Here is a 20,233-nt window from a genome sequence, read left to right as displayed (position 1 = left end):
AACAAAAAGAAGTAGCGAGGCACAAACCCGGAACCTGGGATGGTTATTGCAACATGGTCTTTATTTGTTTATTTTTGAATTGATCATCTTTCTGGAGGGGGGGGGGGGGGCTCAACAGGTCCAAATACTCACTCACCTTGCCAGATAAACACAAAAATGAGGGTACATCAAACATAAGAAAAAGCCTCAAGGACGCATGCCTGAATATAAACAGGAAGTTGCTTTTTGTTTGAAGCCTCCTTTGTTAGGCCAAGACTATACCCTGAACTGGTCGCCAGTGGGTTGCACGCCATATATTTAATTTCAAGTAAAATTTAATGGCATCCTGTTGTCCCAAATGATGACTACGAGCTCTTGTATTCTGTTTGTGGGGACGCTTCAGAGCTGGCAGGGTGTGAGAATGTGTGTGGGGGAGGATTCCCACGATGATGCCGCTTGTGCCAACTGTCTGTGAGTAAGCAGCTGCCTCACACGGCGTCCGTGGTTTACCTGTCACTCAGGTCGTCATAGCCATTGTAACCAAGAGCCCTGTTGTGTGACAACAGTGTGAACCCCTCATCCACTAATTCACAAGTCAGACCAACACTCCTTTGCCCATCACCCATGGTTGTTATGTTTTTGTAAGGGTTGTTCCCTCACGTGCCCTTTTTGTCTCCACCTGTTCTCATCACCCGTGTCCCTTGTGTTTCACCAATCAGTTCCCTCAACCCTTTGTGTCTTGTCCAGGTGTTTCTCGTCTTGTCACTTTGCTTGTATTTAGTTCCCTGAGTTCTGCCGGTCTTGGTCGTATCATTGTGTGCCTGTGTTCCCCTGTCATATTTTTGTTTTCTGTCATCGTTTTTTTTTGCTCCTTTGGATTCTTGTGATTTTCAGGACTTTGTTCGCGTACTTAAGTTAGATTTTTCTAGTGTACTCCTGTTTGTATTTTTGTTAAATACATTTTGTTCAGCCTACCCTGCTCCTCCCTGCCTCCCCGCTTTTGGGGTCCTCAAACTACCATCACACAAAACCTGACAATAGTCAACTGTGACTGTTTCCAGGTCCTCCGCAGATACCCTCAATGTGAGTTGTACACGGTAAATGTATGGCTTTTAATTGGCTGTCCTATGAAGGATAGATACGATGCTGACATTGATCTCTTTTTGTGGTATTTTCACTCTTTAAATGAGGAAAACTGCCGTTGTTGACAGACACAGTACATTCACACCTGCAGTTTTGATTTGGATCAAATAATGTCAGTGCAAGTAGCCAAAAAAAGAAATGTTGGTTAATATGTCGCCTGTTTACAATACTGTAACTGCCACATAAAGATAATCCTCATCATTTTATTTTTATACCTCAGAGGTGCCAAACTCATTTTTGTCTCGCACCACATTGCAGTTACCGGTTCCCTTGGAGGGGCGTTATGACTGTGGAACCATATAAAGAAGTCAAGAATAATGTTTTCAACTATTTAAGTTACTGTTATGAGGGGTTTGATAACAAGAAAATGCTTACAATATGGCTGTTATTTTTTACATGAGAATTTGAAAATTTGGGATAGATATTAGGAAGTGTCATGGATTGGCTTTAGCAGGCCACATAAAATGAATTATACGTTAAATAAATTTTACGTTTAACTCATTCCGTACCAGCCATTTTCAGACCCGTTAAAAAAAAAAAAAAGACTTTCAGTCTTGGAAAAAAAAAAGCTAGAATAAAAGAAAACCTAAGTACATGGCATTGAATGTGTGAAGTCTGAAAAGACATAAATACATCTTTGGGAGTGAATGAGTTAATAACTTCTTGCTGGACGACTTGGCACCTCTGTTGGTTGAAGAGCCGCCATTTTCAAGCTACCGAAAGGTTAGCAGAGCTGCAGTGTTAGAGCAGATTCGTCTTAGTTTTACCATGGTGGGTGCGTATTTTAAATGCTTATATTTAATGTGAAAGGAGTTAGTGATGTTCTATTTGCAGCCTGAATGCAAAGGGGTGACCATCTCATGTAATGGAGGGAGTCTCCAGAAGTCTCATAAGATCACAAAATATCACTAGATTTTATTTATTTAATAATCTATCTATTTATTTCTTTATTTATATTCACGGTGGTGTCGGAAAAGTCACTAAATATTCAACAGTTTGTTCATCATGATATCACTGTGCACAGCCCATTGACATTGTGTCTCTCTGCGCTACATGCCTTGGCCTCAAGGGGGCAGTAAAATACAAAACTCCATCATACACAAAGAAGAGTTTCACACCTAATTAATGGTGTAAGCTGCAGTTATGTTAATCATTTATTGAAGTAAGATAAAGACTGTATGCATGTGAGGAGGGTTATATTACATGTAAATATCTGGTGCTTAAGGGCGATAACTACTGCAACATCAATGCTAGTTTTGTTAGCCCATGAGTTGAGTTTTCATTGTGAGCTAGCAATAAGCTATCAGACATTCCAACATTAGCATATCGGGACCTCCTTACTTTTAACTAAAATTATCGCTTGCAGCTGAACTCTTGAAGCACCAAAGTATCAAAATTGCATCACGCAACATTTTAGAGTATGCTTTTACTTCTAACCGTTGTCAAGCAACAACCTTTTGAAACAGTGATATCAAAACTGAATATATTATTTAAATGAACTCTGGCGCCAAAAGCGTTAAGACAAAAAAAAAAAAAATCAGCATCTTGACGACCTATCTTGAAAGCTTCCGAAGTCAGTTCCCTCGTTAATTGAGGTATCACAGCATATTTTTGTTAGAATAGTCAATTACAGTTGTCACTTTATCTTATCATGAAATGAGATTACGGAAAAGAGGAGTAATAAGACCAGTGCAACATTACTGTAAAACCATCAAGCAGCAACGTGTATGTCAGAAAGTGGTGAGTTCAAATGAAAGACGAATTAGGCAAGAGGATGTGGTGACGAGAATGTTGAAGCTGCTCACACGTTTGAGGAGAACAAAGTTCGAGCGCTACAGGGCAGAAACAAGTGGGGCGATGCAGGAAGTTGTTTTCACACACGGCCCCACGCACCAACGCGACGTCCATGTGGCTGTCTGAGCGGCAACTTCAAAGTCCCGCTCAGTTTGGTGTGGGTTCTCTAAAACGCATCACTGTGCGACTTAACGTTGCGGTTTTACGGTGCAGACGTCAACATGTGATAGCTGACTGAAATAGACTCAGGAATGTAAGCAGTGAACACCATCCAGAACAGGATGCAGCTCCACATCAAAATGCTGGTACATTTAAAAGTCTATTCAGTTGCTGCTAGAAATATTAGATAACAAAGGAGTCAAATTACAGTTCATTTCAGGGAAAGAGTGCTGGGAAATAGAAATAATTCTCAATAGGGTTTAGATCAGGTGCATTTTTGTCATGGTCAGCAAACCAGCATCTAAATTTAGCTAGACAGCAAACCAAAGTGTGAAGTGCTCTTAAGCAGGGGTGCTTCAAATGATCAGGATTGTTATCAGGCTTCAGCAGAGCTTGCTGATGAGTTGACTTTGGATTCGATAAAATACAGCGCCCATTCACTCCGAGTCCACATGATGGTGACTGACTGTGACATTTCACACTGGACTTCAAGCAACTTGAATTCAGGGGCCCTTGAGATTGAGGAAATGCAGAACCGACTTTAATTCAAACAAAGAACTTGATACACCAAGCAATGATTCAGTTCGCCCATTTCTTCTGTCATCGCCTATGATGCATTAAAATCACCTGTTGCAAATTTCCAGGACACGTTTGTGTGTGCTGTCTCTTGGAGCACTGAATCCAATTTGGTCAAACCTTGGTCCAGCTCCAGCCAAGTATTTGAGTCACCTTGAAATTTTGAGTTCACATAACTTTTTTTAAATTTGATTTTATTTTTTATGCAGTGTGACAAAAATCAAGCAAGTCAAGTCGAATGCATTTCAAATTTAAACAATTCAATTTGTGAGTCAAGTCCGGTTTTACTTTGTAGGCTTGAGGCTTTTATTTGGCTTGCGCATATGTGACGTACTGCCACCTCTGTTCAATGAAGGACGTGTCTTCAGGACATCAAGTCATCAGTTTTCCCCTCTGCGGCATTATGTATTGAATCTGAGATCTGAGTGATTTGTGGTATTTACTCTCTACTGCATTGGTAGTGTAGTGGTAGAGTGCATGCTGCTGCCTTTCACGCAGACTGTACAGCTCTGATTTCTGGTCAGTGCACCAATGTTCAGCCACTGCCAATCTTAAGCCCGGGACTGTGCAAATAATGAGGTCCGGAGCTACACAAATAGTGACCTACTCCTACCTATTACCATCTGACATAAATATTGTAAATACTATCCTTGCTCCCGAATTCCTCGACTCTCCCTATATGCCTGCGTTTCGTCTGTCTCAGCATTTGAGGGCACAAGAAATGCAGCAAGCAGAATAAACAGGTGGCTCATCAGATTCCTATCAATGCATGGGAGGGAGGCAGCTCAACACCAAAACCACAGCTGAAGACGTTTTGCGATGCTGCGCCGAGATACAAACCTCAGGCGTGTGGTTTGGTGGGGGCGAGTTTCTGGAGTCTGTTTACTTTGCAGTAAACTGTGTTCTTTTCGACGTCATTCTTCACAAAACAAGTAAAATGTCTGTGCGCTACTTGGACTTTTTCCTCAAATCTGGATCACTTTTGAAAGCAGAGAGCCATCACCAGCAAGCAATGAATGTCAAAGCGACTGACTCTTCACCCTCCCTCACATCAAATCCTATAGACCTGAAACAAAATTAAGGATTATCATTTTGTCTTTTCTAAATTGAGCAATGCTAAAAACGCACCTAAGGTACGTCTGATCCAGTTGGTTCACCTCCCCACTTTCGTTTCTCTCTTAAAAACCATCTGGTGGCTGATGTAAAATTTTACAACTAATCTATCAATTAACACAATCTCGGGCAGTTTCTCAACTCATCAAACATGCTCGTAAGTAAACAGGCAAAGGGTGTTGCACAATCGTTTTCTAGCCCATCGCTATTTATACTGTCGATGTTGAGTGAAACTACATTAAACACCAGGTCCAGGAAACCGTGGTAACCGAGGTAACCGAAGCTGAGGCCATCGCCTTTTCTGCACGTCCTTGTGAGTTGATACTTTACGCGTAGAAGATGACAACAACGGAACAGCCGGTCGGAAAACAATCGGCTACTATTAAAGAGACCTGCGATATATAACGATGATCAAAAACTGTCAATTGGAAATTTGTGTCTTTTACGTACTAACAAAATGCTACAGAGGTTTGCGTCCATGGCACTGTTCTTGCACTAAAAGCACGGAGCTTGTCAACAAACTGAATTAGCTGATGAACACACTACATGATAATATAATGTGCTGTACAATCATATACAGTTTTAAAGGAATAAGTGACTCAAAGTTGCTGTTCTTCCGGAAATGAATAGTTCTGAGTAGGGCTGAAATAATTAATAGAATCATCTCATTACAAAAAAAAACATTTGAAGCAAAAGCTCTTGAAACTTTGCAGGGATCATTTTTCCACATAGACTAATGCTACTCTTCGACCTGCTACCCGTCGACTTGTTCGCCACTCTGTGTAGAAATAAGCTGTGGCATAATGGTGGCGAGCCAGGAGGAATGAGTGAATAAAAGACAAAATGTCTGACGTTTGGGATCCTTTCACACTTCAAAACACAAAAACAAAGTGCAGGATCGACTCCAAAGAGGATGTAGCACATCAGCACGTCTACATTCGCCAATTCACAGTTTCTATGTTAGCTAATTTAACATAGCCTAGCATGCTTCATTGAGCAAACAGTAACAAAATAAACAAACAAGGACATTCATACAAAAGCCATTCTGGCTACAACTGAGACACAGCTATTCAACAAGATGCGAATGGGTTAATGGCTAGCCAGTTAACAGCGAGCCGCTAACCTGTTCTCACAAGCGCAAACTTTACACTCCTTCTCTGACTCCCACGTCACTTTGATGTGTGATTGCGACCTCAGCTCAACTCAACTGTATTTATAGAGCACTTTCAAACAGCCATCACTGCATACAAAGTGTTTTACATGGAGCATCTCAAGCGGACAACCTGCAACTCCCGTGCACATTTGTTGTTTAATCATGCAAGATACATTTTTACTCAATTACTTGATTAATCAAGATGCTAATCCGTTGAATAACACCGCTCAACAGTAAATTTTAATCAGAATGTGCCACCAAATGTATTTTTGACGCTGATCTAAGAAATGTCTATTTTTATTCGATATTTCAGGTTTTTAAAATTTTTTGTTTTGTTTTTAAGTTTGACCTGTAAAAGCTGCTGCAATACAGATTTTACATTTAGAACTTTTAAGAAAAAAAATCCACCTGTTTTGAAACAACCCTTAATTCACAAGTATTACTAAATATATTACTGTATTGCATATTATGTTATTGTTATGATGAAAATCTGATGTGCTAAAGCACAGGCGTCAAACTCAAGGCCTAGGCGCCAGATCTGGCCTGCCGCATCATTGTATGTGGCCCGCGAAAGCAAATCAAACATGTCAACTTCTAGGATGATTGATAAAATCTGTACCAAAATGTCAAATTCTCATATGTAATAAATAAGCGAGATATTGGAAGCATTTTCTTGTGACCAAACCCTTCCTTCCACTAACTTAAACAATCGTTGAATGAACCATTATTCTTGACTTCTTTGTTTCTTTCTTTCTTTCTCAGTCATAACGGCCCTCCAAGGGAAACGGTCACTACAGTGTGGCCCACTACAAAAATGAGTTCGACACACCTGTGCTACAGGAAAATACGAAGGCAGATTCGGAATCAACACAAAAAAAAAAAAACACCTAGAAAACTGTACTGCTACTAACCACTACTGTTTTGCATCGCTGATTTAAAAAATGCAATAAAAAATATGTTGACCATTGTAATCGATGTTAAAAATATTCAGTAGCACTGAGGCACACCAAGGTGCCGTAGCACACGAGTGTGCCGTGAGAGATCAACTTGGGTGAAAAGTGGAATTTCACACATTTTATTAGAAAATTCTCTTTGATTATTTACAAATACACCCTTGTTCATCTATCTATGCCAGTGATGTAGAGCGATGCTTTTTCCATTAGCAGGCTGAAGGTACAGCCTGCTGCTATTTATACTTTGTTTAACACTGGTTAAAAAAGACTTGAGATCAGAGTGTTGTGAGTCACGACCATGGTCACGGAACATATTAAACTCGCAAGGATAAGTCAAAGAAGGTGTCGCCAAACTTGCCATCTGATGTTTCTGTGCGCGGTCTGAAGCCGTCCTCCCTCGGAGCCGCTCAACTCCTCCTCTTCCTCCCTGACGAGAAGCGCTGTCAGCTGCAGTCAAGTCATCTGAAAACAAGAAAAAGACGTCAGACGAGATGCTGTTTGGCTGCCGGATGGTCGAGCAGCAGCCGCTGCTGTTGCCCATGCTGCCGATGTTGTTGTTGCTGCTGCTGCCAGCGGCTTGTCTGGCTCAGAGTGGAGATGGAGACACTGACCTGGGTGAGACCAATTATGGTTCGATCAGTAGAACAAGACACCTGCACTTTATCGCACACACACTGTCCGACTTCGCCCCTTGGTTTTGGGAATATGAAACAGATGAAGATGATGTCATTTGAAAAAGGATCAAAATGTTGACGGATGTTTTTGGAGATGCTGATTTGTACTGGTGTTTGATTCGAATTGTAAAGTGATCTAAAGTATGATCATTTGATCTGTCTGTTCATAATTCTCATTATTTATATTAAGACTTAATAAGCATCCACAATTTGTAATGTGCTAACATTCCATAATATTGTTCAGTTTCTTTTGATAAAGGGCAATAATTTGAAATAATGTGACCCTCTTATGCCGTTTGAATAATGGATAGATAGATATGAAGCAGAATTTTAACATGTGTATACCTAATGTAGATATGGGGTGGTTAACCCCCCCCCCCCCCCCAAAGAAAATCACCACAAAATAAACCAATTACTCTGTGACTTATTCTTTTGGCTAATTAAAAAGCTCTGATGTAATTGAGACATTTTGCATAAATCTGACATTCCTGCATGAATTAATGAATTTTATTTTGACTAACGGGTGTCTTATTACGGGAAAAAGAGTTTCTTTGATAGAAAAAAAAAGGAGATATTTTTGGGAGAACAGCCCTTAAATGGCATTTTGCTCCTATAATTTGAGTTTAAAATGTAACAATCTTATTATATTCGTACGTGTCACCGATAAATGTGCTTATTTTTATTTTATTTTATTTTAAATCCATTTGTGATTTATGTGTGCCCCTAAAATGTCATTTTTCCAGAGGCCACTGTGCTCCTCATAAAAATAAAAAAAATACTAATAAAAATAAAAAAGTTAATCTGGAGCCCTGCACAACAGGCATCTTTTCCAGAATAAAAGGCATAGTATTAAAAGAAGAAAGTTGCATTTTTGAAAGTCACTTGTTAAAATATGACTTTTTTCCCCACTTATTAAACTTTGAATTTAAAATAAAAATATTACAACTTTATACTGGAAAAATATATTCTCAGAAGACTCGGATTTCATCATTTTTAATATTACAACTTTTTAAAGAGAAAAAAAAAATATATGACTTTGAATTTGTTATCATAACATTGCAACTTTTTTTTCTTCTCGAAAATAAGTAACTCAGCCATAATAGTGAACTTTAAAATGTGTTAGGTTTGTGAAGGGGCTTCTCATTGGTACCTGGAGCTTTTTAAACCATTAACAAATCTATGGCTTTATTTAATGTCCCATTTTCCAGAGTCGAGAATCAGCTGCACCTCTCACATCACCACAGTCGAAAGCAGTTTAACCTGCAAACTAACTGGCAGCAGGAGCGAGGACGACGAAGATCAGGCTGAAGGCGTGGAGTCCATTACTGTGTGGTAAATGTTTTTACGATGAAAAGCTTGCTGGATTGTCACTCGCACTCAGACTGAGAATTTCAGGATATGTCAATCAAACTGATGACCAGCGCACAATATGTTTTTATTCATACGCAGTCATCTGGTTTGTTTGGGGTTTTTTTCCCTTCCAGTTTCACCAACGTGCTAGAGGACAAATTAAAATGCCTGACATCACCGGGAGATTCGATCACCTCTGCTGAACTGAATGCCCTGGCCAGTCTCAACCTGACTATCCGCCTGAAGGGGGGCGGCACCATCAACAAAACGGTCAAACTGAATAAAATCAGTAAGATTTCAAGATCCCTGTAAAATAACTTTTTCAAATAATGTTTCTTTTCAATTTGAAAACATACTTACACAGCTCAGTGGGAAAACAGACGGAAATTCTGCATTGGGCTGGGGAAACAAAAAAAACATTTTGCTAACTGTGGGCTCTGATGGAAAGATAAGTGAGAAGGAAAAAACCCAACAAATAAATAACAAAATAAAGATGAATCAACAAGGAAAAGGATTTCACCAGAAGACGGCTCCAGTTAAGTGACGTCCCAAACAGAACCCAGACCTAAATACTGTTGAATATGAACAGTGAAAACAATGGTGACCTAACGGGGCTGTTTGAGTCATGTGCCATGTTTACAGATTCCTTTCGTGAAGAATGAATGTTGGAATTTGGAAAGGTCATTCAAGAAGCATTTTGCTGGATGTTTTCTGTCTGACTGGTCAAGAATCGCATTTTATTTGCTGTCGGTTTTATTATGATTCTCATGACGCTTCATACGCATTCACGTTTGATTTAACGTCCATGTCAAATGTTTTCATTTGAAAGTGAACGTGATCATGAATGAGCTATATTAAAACAATGATTTCAATTCCTACGTAGAGCAACCATGTAAAAAAAATCTCACACAGCTTGCCTAGAGGTGAATGTTGCACTTGTTCAATCGACGTGTCTCTTCATTTCTACGCATCTAAACTAAGTTGACTTTCAGATTCGATGTCGTTGCAGTTAAACCTCGAAGTCCTGAGGTGTGGAACGTAACCGTGAAACACGAGTCAAATCAGGCTGTGTTTCACATTCGGACTCCTTACCTGAAGGACTACCTGAAAGTTGAAAATCAGCTTTTTCAGCTGGTCATTTGGACCGCCGACAAGAATATGGTAACAGTGCGGTTCACGTGTCCACGTGTCAGTATGCATTCATCGACGTCCTCCACGTCGCGCTCTTTTACTGCAGATTCAAAATGTGTCGGCATCGGATACGATGGCCATCGACATGGAACACCTCCAGATAAACTTGAAATATCACGTGAAAGTGCGAGCAATACCCTTGGTTTCTCTGAGGGGCAGCTGGAGCGAATGGAGCAACGCGTTGACTTTCTCCATTCCCGATGGTGAGAAAAGCTCCTACGACTTTTTGCTTTTTTTTCGATAAGACGCCAGACAGTAAACTGCCTTCCATGGATCCTCAGGCCGGACGCAAAGTCACGAGAGGGAGAAAGTGACGACGAAGCTGATTGCGTGTTTCCTCTCCCTGGTGGTGCTGACTTCCACCTTGGGTTACGTCTGGAAAAAAAAGTAGGAATCTCGACATCTGTGAATGGATCTTCTCTCACTAATGGTTTCACAAATAAGCAAATGCTACGTTTCCACAGAGTATTCTCTTACATGTGGCCCAGCATTCCGCATCCTAAACCCACCGTGGTGCACGGCTGCAAACCCAATCAAGTGAGTTCTACTTGGGAGAAACACAAAAAAACGGACACGTCTTCACTCGTTTCATGTCCGTTGTTTCTGACTGATCAGGTTTCAGTATTGTTGTTTTGTGATTGCTGGAGATTGTGTCTGTCAGGTTTCTATGCTGGTGTAGACCTTCCCTCTTGGTTTTCTTTGGATACTAAAGCGTCCTCCCACGTCTCACAAACATACTTCTTAACTCATGCACTCCCAAAGACGTTTTTAAACGTCTTTTCAGACTTGGTCCAGAATTGGCTGGTACTGAATGAGTTAATGGAGTGTATAACGTGTACCATTTATTCTTCGTTAAGTTTAGCTGAGGTGATGTTGGATGTTGGTAGACAATCTCTGACTGACTTTTTGACTCTTCTTTTGGTTGTTTGCTACTCCCTGCCCCCAGGGACAGAGTAGTGGGCAGGAAATGACACAGACTTTTACAACCCCTTGTTTAATCAATTTAGAGAAAACAGACACAAATGTGCTCCAAAGCTTCCCGCCGTCCACGTTTGATATGTAGAAAGCCTCGACAGAACATACCTGTGGATATTCTCAGTCATCCAGGTCATTTCTTTCTCAGGGCATTGAGTCGATCGCTTTGGTTTCTTCGAAGACATTTTACCTCTTATCTGAGAAGGCTTCATCGGTCCATGTAATAAGGCTTGGTTAGGATTGAGCAGTCTGATGAATCAAAGATGAATCAACAACCTCGGGACACCATTAGAACATGACAGCCCAGAAGGGCACATTCTGGCATCGATGGTGGACAGGGCTAAATTGAAGTGCGCCTTTCAGCTTTAGGGACTTAGCACAACCGTCCCCCAGCGGCCTGTCAGATATCGTGATCGACCTGAGCAAAACTTGAAGAAGCAAACATTTCACGCAAACTGGGCTGCAATGGCCACTGCGAATATAGTGCAAATGTGGCCTGAGTGGCAAAAGAAACAAAACGATGGATGTTTCTGGAGTTGCAGTACTGAAGCCCTTATTTATTCGACATGCAACCTGCATCACAGCCTTTTGTGAAGATCTCTTTTGTGTTGTTTTCAGGTTGCCCTTCTACTCACCATCAAACCAGAGGAAGTCAGTACACTTAAAATCTACCCGGTAGTGGAAAGAGTTGAGCAGGAAAGAGTCCTGGCTATCCATTGTGCAGCCAATGATCTTACAGTGGCCAGTTACCCCGCTTCCACGCAAAGCTCCGATTGCAGCACCGGCACGGAAGAACTGGAGCTTTCCATCTCGCGCAACAGCAGCTGCTTCGATGGAGATGACAGCCTTCAGAGCACCAATTCGCCGCTTGTGGAGACTGCTGCACCGAATCCAGGAGACTCGATACCTCCTGCGTTAGGAGCCCATCCAAAGGAGGAGGATTACGTCACAATGTCCAGTTTCTACCAGGTCAAGTAGGACGAATATGGAGGAACTACAATCTGTCAAATCTCCAAGTGGAAACCGTCTTCAAGTAAGCCAGAAAGGAAGCTGGTGCTATGAGGAGGCGATCGTTGGTGGTGCATCAGCGCATAAAGATTAACAGACGTTTTTGTCACCAGCATCAGCTTGACATTTGTCACAAGTCATTCCGCAGCTATGGCACCAAATCGCCAAAAGAAGAATTGGGAGAAGAAGAAGAAGAAGAAGAAGAAGGAATTCTGGCAACTAATGTGTGATGCATCGCTAGTTTAGTTAGCATGCGGCATCCGTCACAAGGATTTGCTATTCACGGCAGCAAAAGGTACAATCACCGACCAGGATTCTATTTTTGGCCCGGGATTATGGTTAAGGTAATTCATTTCAAGCTAATATTATAATATGAATATTTAGCAAGTCTTAGCTCAGTATAAGGTGCAGGACCAGCAAAACCTTGGGAAAAAAATGCGACATATAGTCCAGTATATCCGATTCATTTTTACACATCACCTGAAACAACTTTACATGCACACGTGTCCAAATTGTATTCCAAAAAACGACACCACTGTCACCGTTTGGCAGCTACAACGCAGACCTCAATAATCAATTCAAATACATCACAAATAATAATACACTTAATTCATGTTACATGCCGTTTAGTTGACTAACTCTTTTCCCCATTGGTTTGAATGCACCAAACGTCCGCATGACTTCACTGGTCGTCATTGGAAATTATTTTGCTGACTCAATAGTGTATGAAATCTGTGCAGCCCCAGTTATGTCCCTCCAGCGTTTTATTTGAGATTATAAAATATACATATGAATTATTTTCTCAGCCCCCCCCCCCCCTTTATCTCTCCAGTAGAGAGAAAAAAAAATCCTGGCGCTGTCCCAGATTCTCACTGATGTGTTAAAGTGTGACTTTGTAGCAGGGAGAGATGACATGAGGCATTGGGAGCCGTTGTGAGGAAGGCCCCTTTTGGATGCTTGCAAAGCTGCTATTTTCTGAAGGCATTTTGGCACGTTTCTTCATGCTTCATTATTTCTGACAGTTTTGTTATTATTCTTATTCACGGGACAGGATGTGGACATATGGAGCAGGATGTGTTGCTGCAGCAATCGCAATTGCTCAAAGCTGCAACTTATACCTCAGGTTTATGCAGCTATAAACATGTGTTTTTTTTGTTTGTTTGTTTGTTTTGTTCGATTCTATAACAGTCCGATTTGCTGCTGCTGATATATCTCGTATCCAACTGATTTTGTTGTAATAAACATTTTCTTAGGCCTACACTGATTACACATGGAAACGTGACAATTTTATATGATTTTTTAAAATGTGTAAATCTGCCTCTTTGTGGTTTTGAAAATGTTTATTTTCTTTTGGTTTCATTTTCTCAAGATGATTAAAGATATGGTGGATGGTTAAAATAGACTGCAGCCTTAACGAATGGGTAGGTGTCATTTAACATCCATTCAGCAAGTAAAATAATGACATGCTGTAGCTCCACAACATTATGACCACATGAAACTGTATCATCTATTGTGCCTTTATGAAGTTAAGAATGTTGATCTTTTATTGATGCTGTCATAACGATTTCATTTGAACAATTTGCTGTGGTTGCACTCAGTTATTAAAAGAAATACAAAATGAATTTCAAACGGGTTTAAGACAGTGTTTATGTGCATACCAGGCTCACTGTAAGTTGGCCAATTTTGCCACGCTTTACAATTTGCAGTGCGGCAGAGAGTAAATGCAAAAAAGTTTGTCTGTGGAAATTAGTGTGTTCTCTGACATCAGTCACCAAGAAATACAGTGAATCATCTCAGCAGTGACTGGAATTTACGTGATGATTCGTTTTATTTTTAGTTTCATTCACCATGGTGTGTAAGCAAGTTTTCTTTGTGTGTGTGTGTGTGTGTGTGTGTGTGTGTGTGTGTGTGTGTGTGTGCGTTATGTGAAGACACTGAACTCTGTAGATCTCAAGATGTCTGTAATCTCAAATCCTCAAGAGCCACAGACAAAAATGTATGCAGCAGTGGTAACATGTTCAAATATGTGTTCAGTGAAGGAATGCAGGTATTGTCTGGCTCTCACAAAACCCTTTTGACATCTTGAGTGAGTATAACGTGAACGCTTTTCTGCTCTGCTCCTGCCCAGCCTGGAATAAAATGTACGGGATGTAAAATGTATGATTGATCGAGGATTGGGCTAATTAATGCCATTGAGAAGTCACAATTTGGTCGACTTGCTACAAGTGGAAAAGTAATAAGCGGTTGTCACACCATCCGGTTCCTTTACAAAAGTGGTTAGCATTGTCCCCATGTTGTTTCTAACTATCTCCTCCTTTACTCGTCAGTCACCATCCATCTTCTTGGGCCTTTTTCCTTTCCCATTGGTTCTCCGCTGATGGCGGCTATTATTAAAAGCGATGTCACCCATGGCCGTTATTGATGCCCTTTCATTACTCATTATGCTTGAGTGCCTGCATTAGTGCTGACTGGCCAAAAAACGGCTGACACGACACATGGGAACAACTTTTAGTTGCACACGTGTCACACATTCTAATGTAAATTTCACTAAGGATTTATTGAATGCGAGTCCTAAAACGCCTTTGACTCCTCTGTGCCGAGTCATAATACTGCTTGATCGGTCAGATTTATTGTATTTTAAGATTTTATATTCAACGGCAATTTAAAATAATAGTTTTTGTAACAACGATGCATCAACTTTTTTCACTGCAGCATGTAGCAGCAATTAAACACCACACATCCACACCAGGCTAATCCCATTATTCTCTGTGTGTGTGTGGGGTGTGTTTTTTTGCCCAGAAAGACAGTAGAGTGTATTGTTGTTTATGGGTGTGGTTCCACATTCCTCCACTGGGGCGGCATACAATTTTTCAACACAGTACATTTGTAAGAAGAGCAGTTGTGCAACCTCAACCTCCTTTTTGCTAATTAAAAAGACATTGAATGCCACAGCCATCTTTCATTCACAGTTTTTGACTTCAGAAAGTGACGGCTTTAAGTTCATATTAAAATTTCCCCAGTGTGGGACAAAGAAAGGATATCTTAATTTTAATATTATAATGTACATTTTTGGGCGTTATTATGAGCGTATTTTGTGAGATGATGAGGTTTGTTAGTTTGAATGGTACACACTTTGACTGTATCATTATCTTTTCCGTTTCACTTGGTCTCTCTCACTATATTAAATGTGCTTACAGTGTTTTAAGTGTTTAAAAACGAGAACAAAAATTAGAGCGGGGTTTACTGTATATGTATACCATATATAGGAATAAATGTTGAATGTGTTTAAATGCTTTTGACCTCATTCTCCTGAAGTCACGGTCGCAGGTTATTTACTTTTCTAAAGTGCAGAGTGTACTGAGTGATATTACACACACACACACACACACACACACACACACACACACACACACACGCACGCATACAATTTGCAAACTAAGATGACATTTGTAAATTAACAAGCAAAGTGTACCTCAACATACACAATTTTTATAGTCAGTGTAACCTCTATCATCTCCACCAAGGGTAAGGACATTCACGCTGCGACTTGTGTTTTTGTTCACAACTTCCTGGCTAAAGTTTTTATGATATTATTTTAATGATGAATAGGTCTCCTTGCAAGGATGTTCTCATGAAACATTCATCATGTTGTAAAAATGATAAAATTCCACTCCTACCCGAAACTATTATGAATGCACAAATGTCATTTTGGGGTTTATTTGTGTTCCGTGACGGTTGTTGAACTTTCTGCCTCAGTTACAGCTGACAAAGGTCTGACTTTGTGATATTTTGTTTGAAGGTTATTTTGTTTCAACATATTATGGATAACTGACTTTGTATTGTTAGTATACACATAGTTTGGTGTCCAGTGTCGTCCACAGTCAAAGTCCACACTTAAGTGTGAAATTAAACAACCTGTCATGGTTCTGTTTGTGGCCAACAGGTGGCACTGTAGGGCTCCGCATGCAGTTGCACACCTGTTGGTCATTGTGTCATTAGTTTGTTTGTTTAAAAGGACTCCCGGCACAACCACTCTGTGTCATGTCATTGTTGCTGTGTGCACGTGTCATGTTTTGTTTTCTGTCTTGGGTTTTTTGCTACTTTAATTTCTTGTGATTTTGTTGGACTTTATTTGAATGAGTTTTTGAGTTAGTTTCTCCGGTGTATTCCTGTTTGCATTTTTGTGATATACATTTTGGTCAGCCACCCTGCTCCTCCGTGCCTCCCTGCTTTTTGGGGTCCTCCAACTACCGCCATGCAAAACATGATACAACCAAGTCAATCTTTTATTGACATATCTGAAAATGTGTCCGTGAGCGAGCCGTTCTGCCTTTCCATACCCTAATAAGCTCTACCAGACGAGTTTCTTCATCTAATATGACTGGTTAGCCTTAAATGGCCAGTTGTGACATTGGACAAGCTCCATTCATTTGAAGGCCGAATGCAGAGGTGCGAGACACTTACCTATCTAATCGGTAAGTAGAGCTACAGTGAGTATTGTTGGCTGCCCATATTGTCATTAGCTAACGGTGTTAGCTTCTGAGAAGCAGCATTTACATGATTGTTTTGTGATTTAGTCCATCTGGCTTCAAAATTTCAAAACCTCCGAAATGTATTTTGGGAACTATAATTTCCCTTCAGATCATACCGGTACTTTTTTTTTTTCTGTTATATGCTACTGCCGGTGTATATTTGGTAAACGATCCTGGTCATTTGAAGTCACTTTGTATTAAGCTGCTGAACACTTAGTTATGTCTTTTTCACATTATGAATGGAATGAAACCTCATAATATCTTCACTAAGCTACTGCTGTTCCGCTGATTTATGGGTCACATGATACTGTGTGAACTGTTTATATGGACGACGCCCCGTTTCTCTCGCTCCCTTATGAGAAAACTGTGCCAAGTGGAGTAAGTTGTATGACAGATATGACTGGGACTCGTATGAAACCATTCACACACACACACACACACACACACACACACACACACACACACACACACACACACGCGTACAAGCCATATGGAAATACTTTCTGTTGTTTGTCCATGTGCTTGACTCTGTTGTTCTAGGTTCTGGTTGCGCACCAAAGGAAGCCGTGTTGCACTTTCAACACGTAACTCCTTAAGGTTCATTGACTGGACGTGCCAAGGACGGACAACGGTGAAAAGGTTTTATCCATGTTGGAGGAATCTGTGCTTAATCATGCTGGTAAAGGGAGAAAATTTATTTTTCTTCCATTATCAGCAGTTTGCATTTGTGGCATCAGATTCAGAGCTGCACTGAAATTCCAATGTTGAACCATTGTGTAAAATGTAAATAAAACCAGAATACAATGATTGCAAATCCTTTTCAACCAATATTCTGTTTAATATACGATAAAGAGAAGATATATAATATTTAAACTGATAAAGCTTCTCTTTCATTTATTTGCAAATATTCACTCATTTGGAATTTGATGCCTGCAACACTTTCCCCACAAAATATAATGTCATGAAAATGTATCCTCAAATACAATAAAAAGAGAAACAAAGAAATGCTTCATTTTTTTTCAGTGTGGCAATGATGTCCCAGAAGACAAAATGCTATGAAACATAAGATAAGACTGTCTCCTTGAAGAGAAATCAGCACAGGGTTCTCACTAATTAAAACAAGCACGTTCAGCGAAATGGTAAGATGCATTTTAAATGATCAGTTTTTATTTTTTTCTACATTCATTGGTGAAAATATGCCTTGACATGAAAGCGGTCGGTAGCGCAAAACAGCTTAAGGACCAATGTAGGCCACTGTAATGAAAAGATATCAATTATGACATTGACAAGTCGACTAGTCAGTTTTTAAAAATGTGTTTCTATGCTTTCCGTAAATATATGTCTCGATGTGGAACTGCTATTATACTGAAAAAATATCAACGCAATTGACTTTTTTTCATAAATTTTGTCTCTATGCCGATCTGTAAAAATATTGATGTGAAAGCGGGCCATTGCCACAATAAAAAGCTTGGTGATATCATCGATATCACGACTAGTTTATTTTTTACTTGGTTTTCATCACGTTGGCATCACCTCCAAAAAATATTTTGTGGCTCACCCCTGAGTGTACGTATATCGGCTTTACTGCTGACAATATCGACAGGTGCCATGATACACACACACAGAATCTATACTGATTACCGCAGGTCCAAAATGTCAATGATCATCTCTCAAAAGGGATGGGACAACGACAAAGCATCCGCAACGACGTTAGCTTAAAGTCTTGAACAGCACAAGCTGAATGCTCAAGTAATAAAGAGACTGCAGCGTTTTTGTGTTGCAGACTAATTGCGGCGTGATGAATTTGTCTCGGAACAAACGGCGTCGTCGCAACGCTACATCGTCTCCTTGACTGATTGCACTGACTAAGTTCGGCCTTCCATCCATCACGCGTCTTTATGGCTTCTTTAGGGAGTGCGCGGACGCACGCGGCCTCGCTCTGTTTGCTTGCGGCCATGTACAAGTACACACAAGTGTAGAACGCAGAGTCAAAGAAAGTACGCACGCGTCAGGATAGGCTCGGTTGGGCAATTAAGCAGCTGTGCTAATGATTTTGGTGGTTTACAGCGCCATACAATCCTTTATGGCCTTTGTTGTCACTGTAATTTAGTGCTCACGGCTATAATGCGCTGAGTGGTTTGTTTGGCCCATTGAGCTCGCCTTTCCTCATAAACACCCACCTTCTGGCACAAAATGCAAATATACTCTCTCTCTTTTACATACGCACACACATTACTGCTCTTTTATGGTATGTGTTGAATTTTTTTTAATGACGGGTGTCTCGTGATTCACCCTGAGAGCAATGACAAGCCGTAGATCTGGATGATCATCAAGTGTGGTGTGCAATAAGACCGTGGAGGCCACGATGGAGGCTCTCCATTGTGCATTGAGATCTCCACCATGAATACAGAGAGTTGTATATATGTGTGTGTGTGTGTGACCAGTAAAAAAAACTTAAATACTTACTGTACTGCATTATAATGACACAACATCTGTGAGATGATAAATACCTGATGTGGAAAAAGACAGATGGAACATATTGTATTGTGTGGGGCGACAATGCATAATTAGAAAATAAATCAAGAATAAAATACTGTCTGGATATATTGAATTGTAGAGACTGATGGAGAGTATTAAAGAAATAATTCACCATACCCACACATGTCAACAAATACACACCAGCATTTGGCCCGTCGCTGCACCAGATGCTACCCCAAGTCCACCATTACAGAAGCATTAACACCTTGATAAACAAACCCCTGAGTTATCTGACAAGCTCCTCGGCATGTTGCGTTGAACTCTGCTTGATGGCTAGGGCTGTTGTTGTCACGGACGTCAAGTCTACTTTAACGTGACGTCAAATGACGTCTGTGTGTGTGTGTGTGTGTGTGTGTGTGTGTGTTTGAAATGTGTGCCAAAGATGAATATGTTTTTCTTTTGAGTGTTTGCCTGCCTGCGCGAGTGTGTGTAATGCATATAGCCAACTCTCTGGCGTGTGTGTGTGTGTGTTACACGGGGTCTTAATTAATCTTTGTCATTAATAATTTAATCATGGCTTTTTGTTTAATAAACAGTCTGGCATTGATGTATTGCGGCTGGGTCAAGTAATTTGATTGGTGGCGGAAAGGAGCTGGCTATGCATATCTCTCTTTTTCCTCCCTCTCTCTCTCTCTCTCTCTCTCTTAGCTGCCCCCCCCCCCCCCTGCCAAGTGTGCACACGGAACAGGGAGAGGGCAATTACGCTAAGATGCAATAATGATTAGTGATGGATGTGGAGAGTGGAGGTTCTTTCACAGCACATTTCAACTAATGGAATAAATAGTATGGGTGGAGGGGCAAGACAACTAAAAATATTTTATTTAGTACATTTCCATCACAGTCTCAACATTTTACAATTATTCGGGGACTCAAAATGGAGTTGAATGTGAGTTTCCGCTCTTTCTGAGCACATTTATTAATGAACCTGGGCCCTGGGCCAATACTTCAGCCAATAATTCATCTTGTTAACACTAGGTGGCACTCTTGAACAGTCAGCATTAAAAAAAAACATCCTGTTGGCATCCTCTCAATTTTTCTCCAGGTGTCACATTCTAAGACAATCATCTTTGAGCATGTCAAATGCAACACGCCACT

At 40.5% G+C, this 20,233-nt stretch overlaps 1 protein-coding gene across 1 annotated transcript; it reads left to right on the top strand.

Moving 5' to 3' along the window:
• The first annotated feature begins 7,338 nt into the window (after window positions 1-7,338).
• Window positions 7,339-13,690, top strand: il7r (interleukin 7 receptor). The gene is made up of 8 exons (XM_086123829.1): window positions 7,339-7,485; window positions 8,753-8,876; window positions 9,029-9,183; window positions 9,904-10,055; window positions 10,132-10,288; window positions 10,367-10,472; window positions 10,550-10,622; window positions 11,679-13,690. The coding sequence occupies exons 1-8, from the start codon at window positions 7,362-7,364 to the stop codon at window positions 12,036-12,038; spliced, it is 1,251 nt and encodes a 416-aa protein (XP_085979955.1). The 5' UTR covers window positions 7,339-7,361; the 3' UTR covers window positions 12,039-13,690.
• Window positions 13,691-20,233: the final 6,543 nt, after the last annotated feature.

Source organism: Hippocampus guttulatus, chromosome 11 (genome assembly GCF_054856545.1).
Source record: "Hippocampus guttulatus isolate MCC_2025c chromosome 11, RoL_Hgut_1.0, whole genome shotgun sequence".
NCBI lineage: Eukaryota > Metazoa > Chordata > Actinopteri > Syngnathiformes > Syngnathidae > Hippocampus > Hippocampus guttulatus.
The sequence above is the reverse complement of the archived record's forward strand: the minus strand, read 5'-3'. Positions and strand labels throughout refer to the sequence as shown.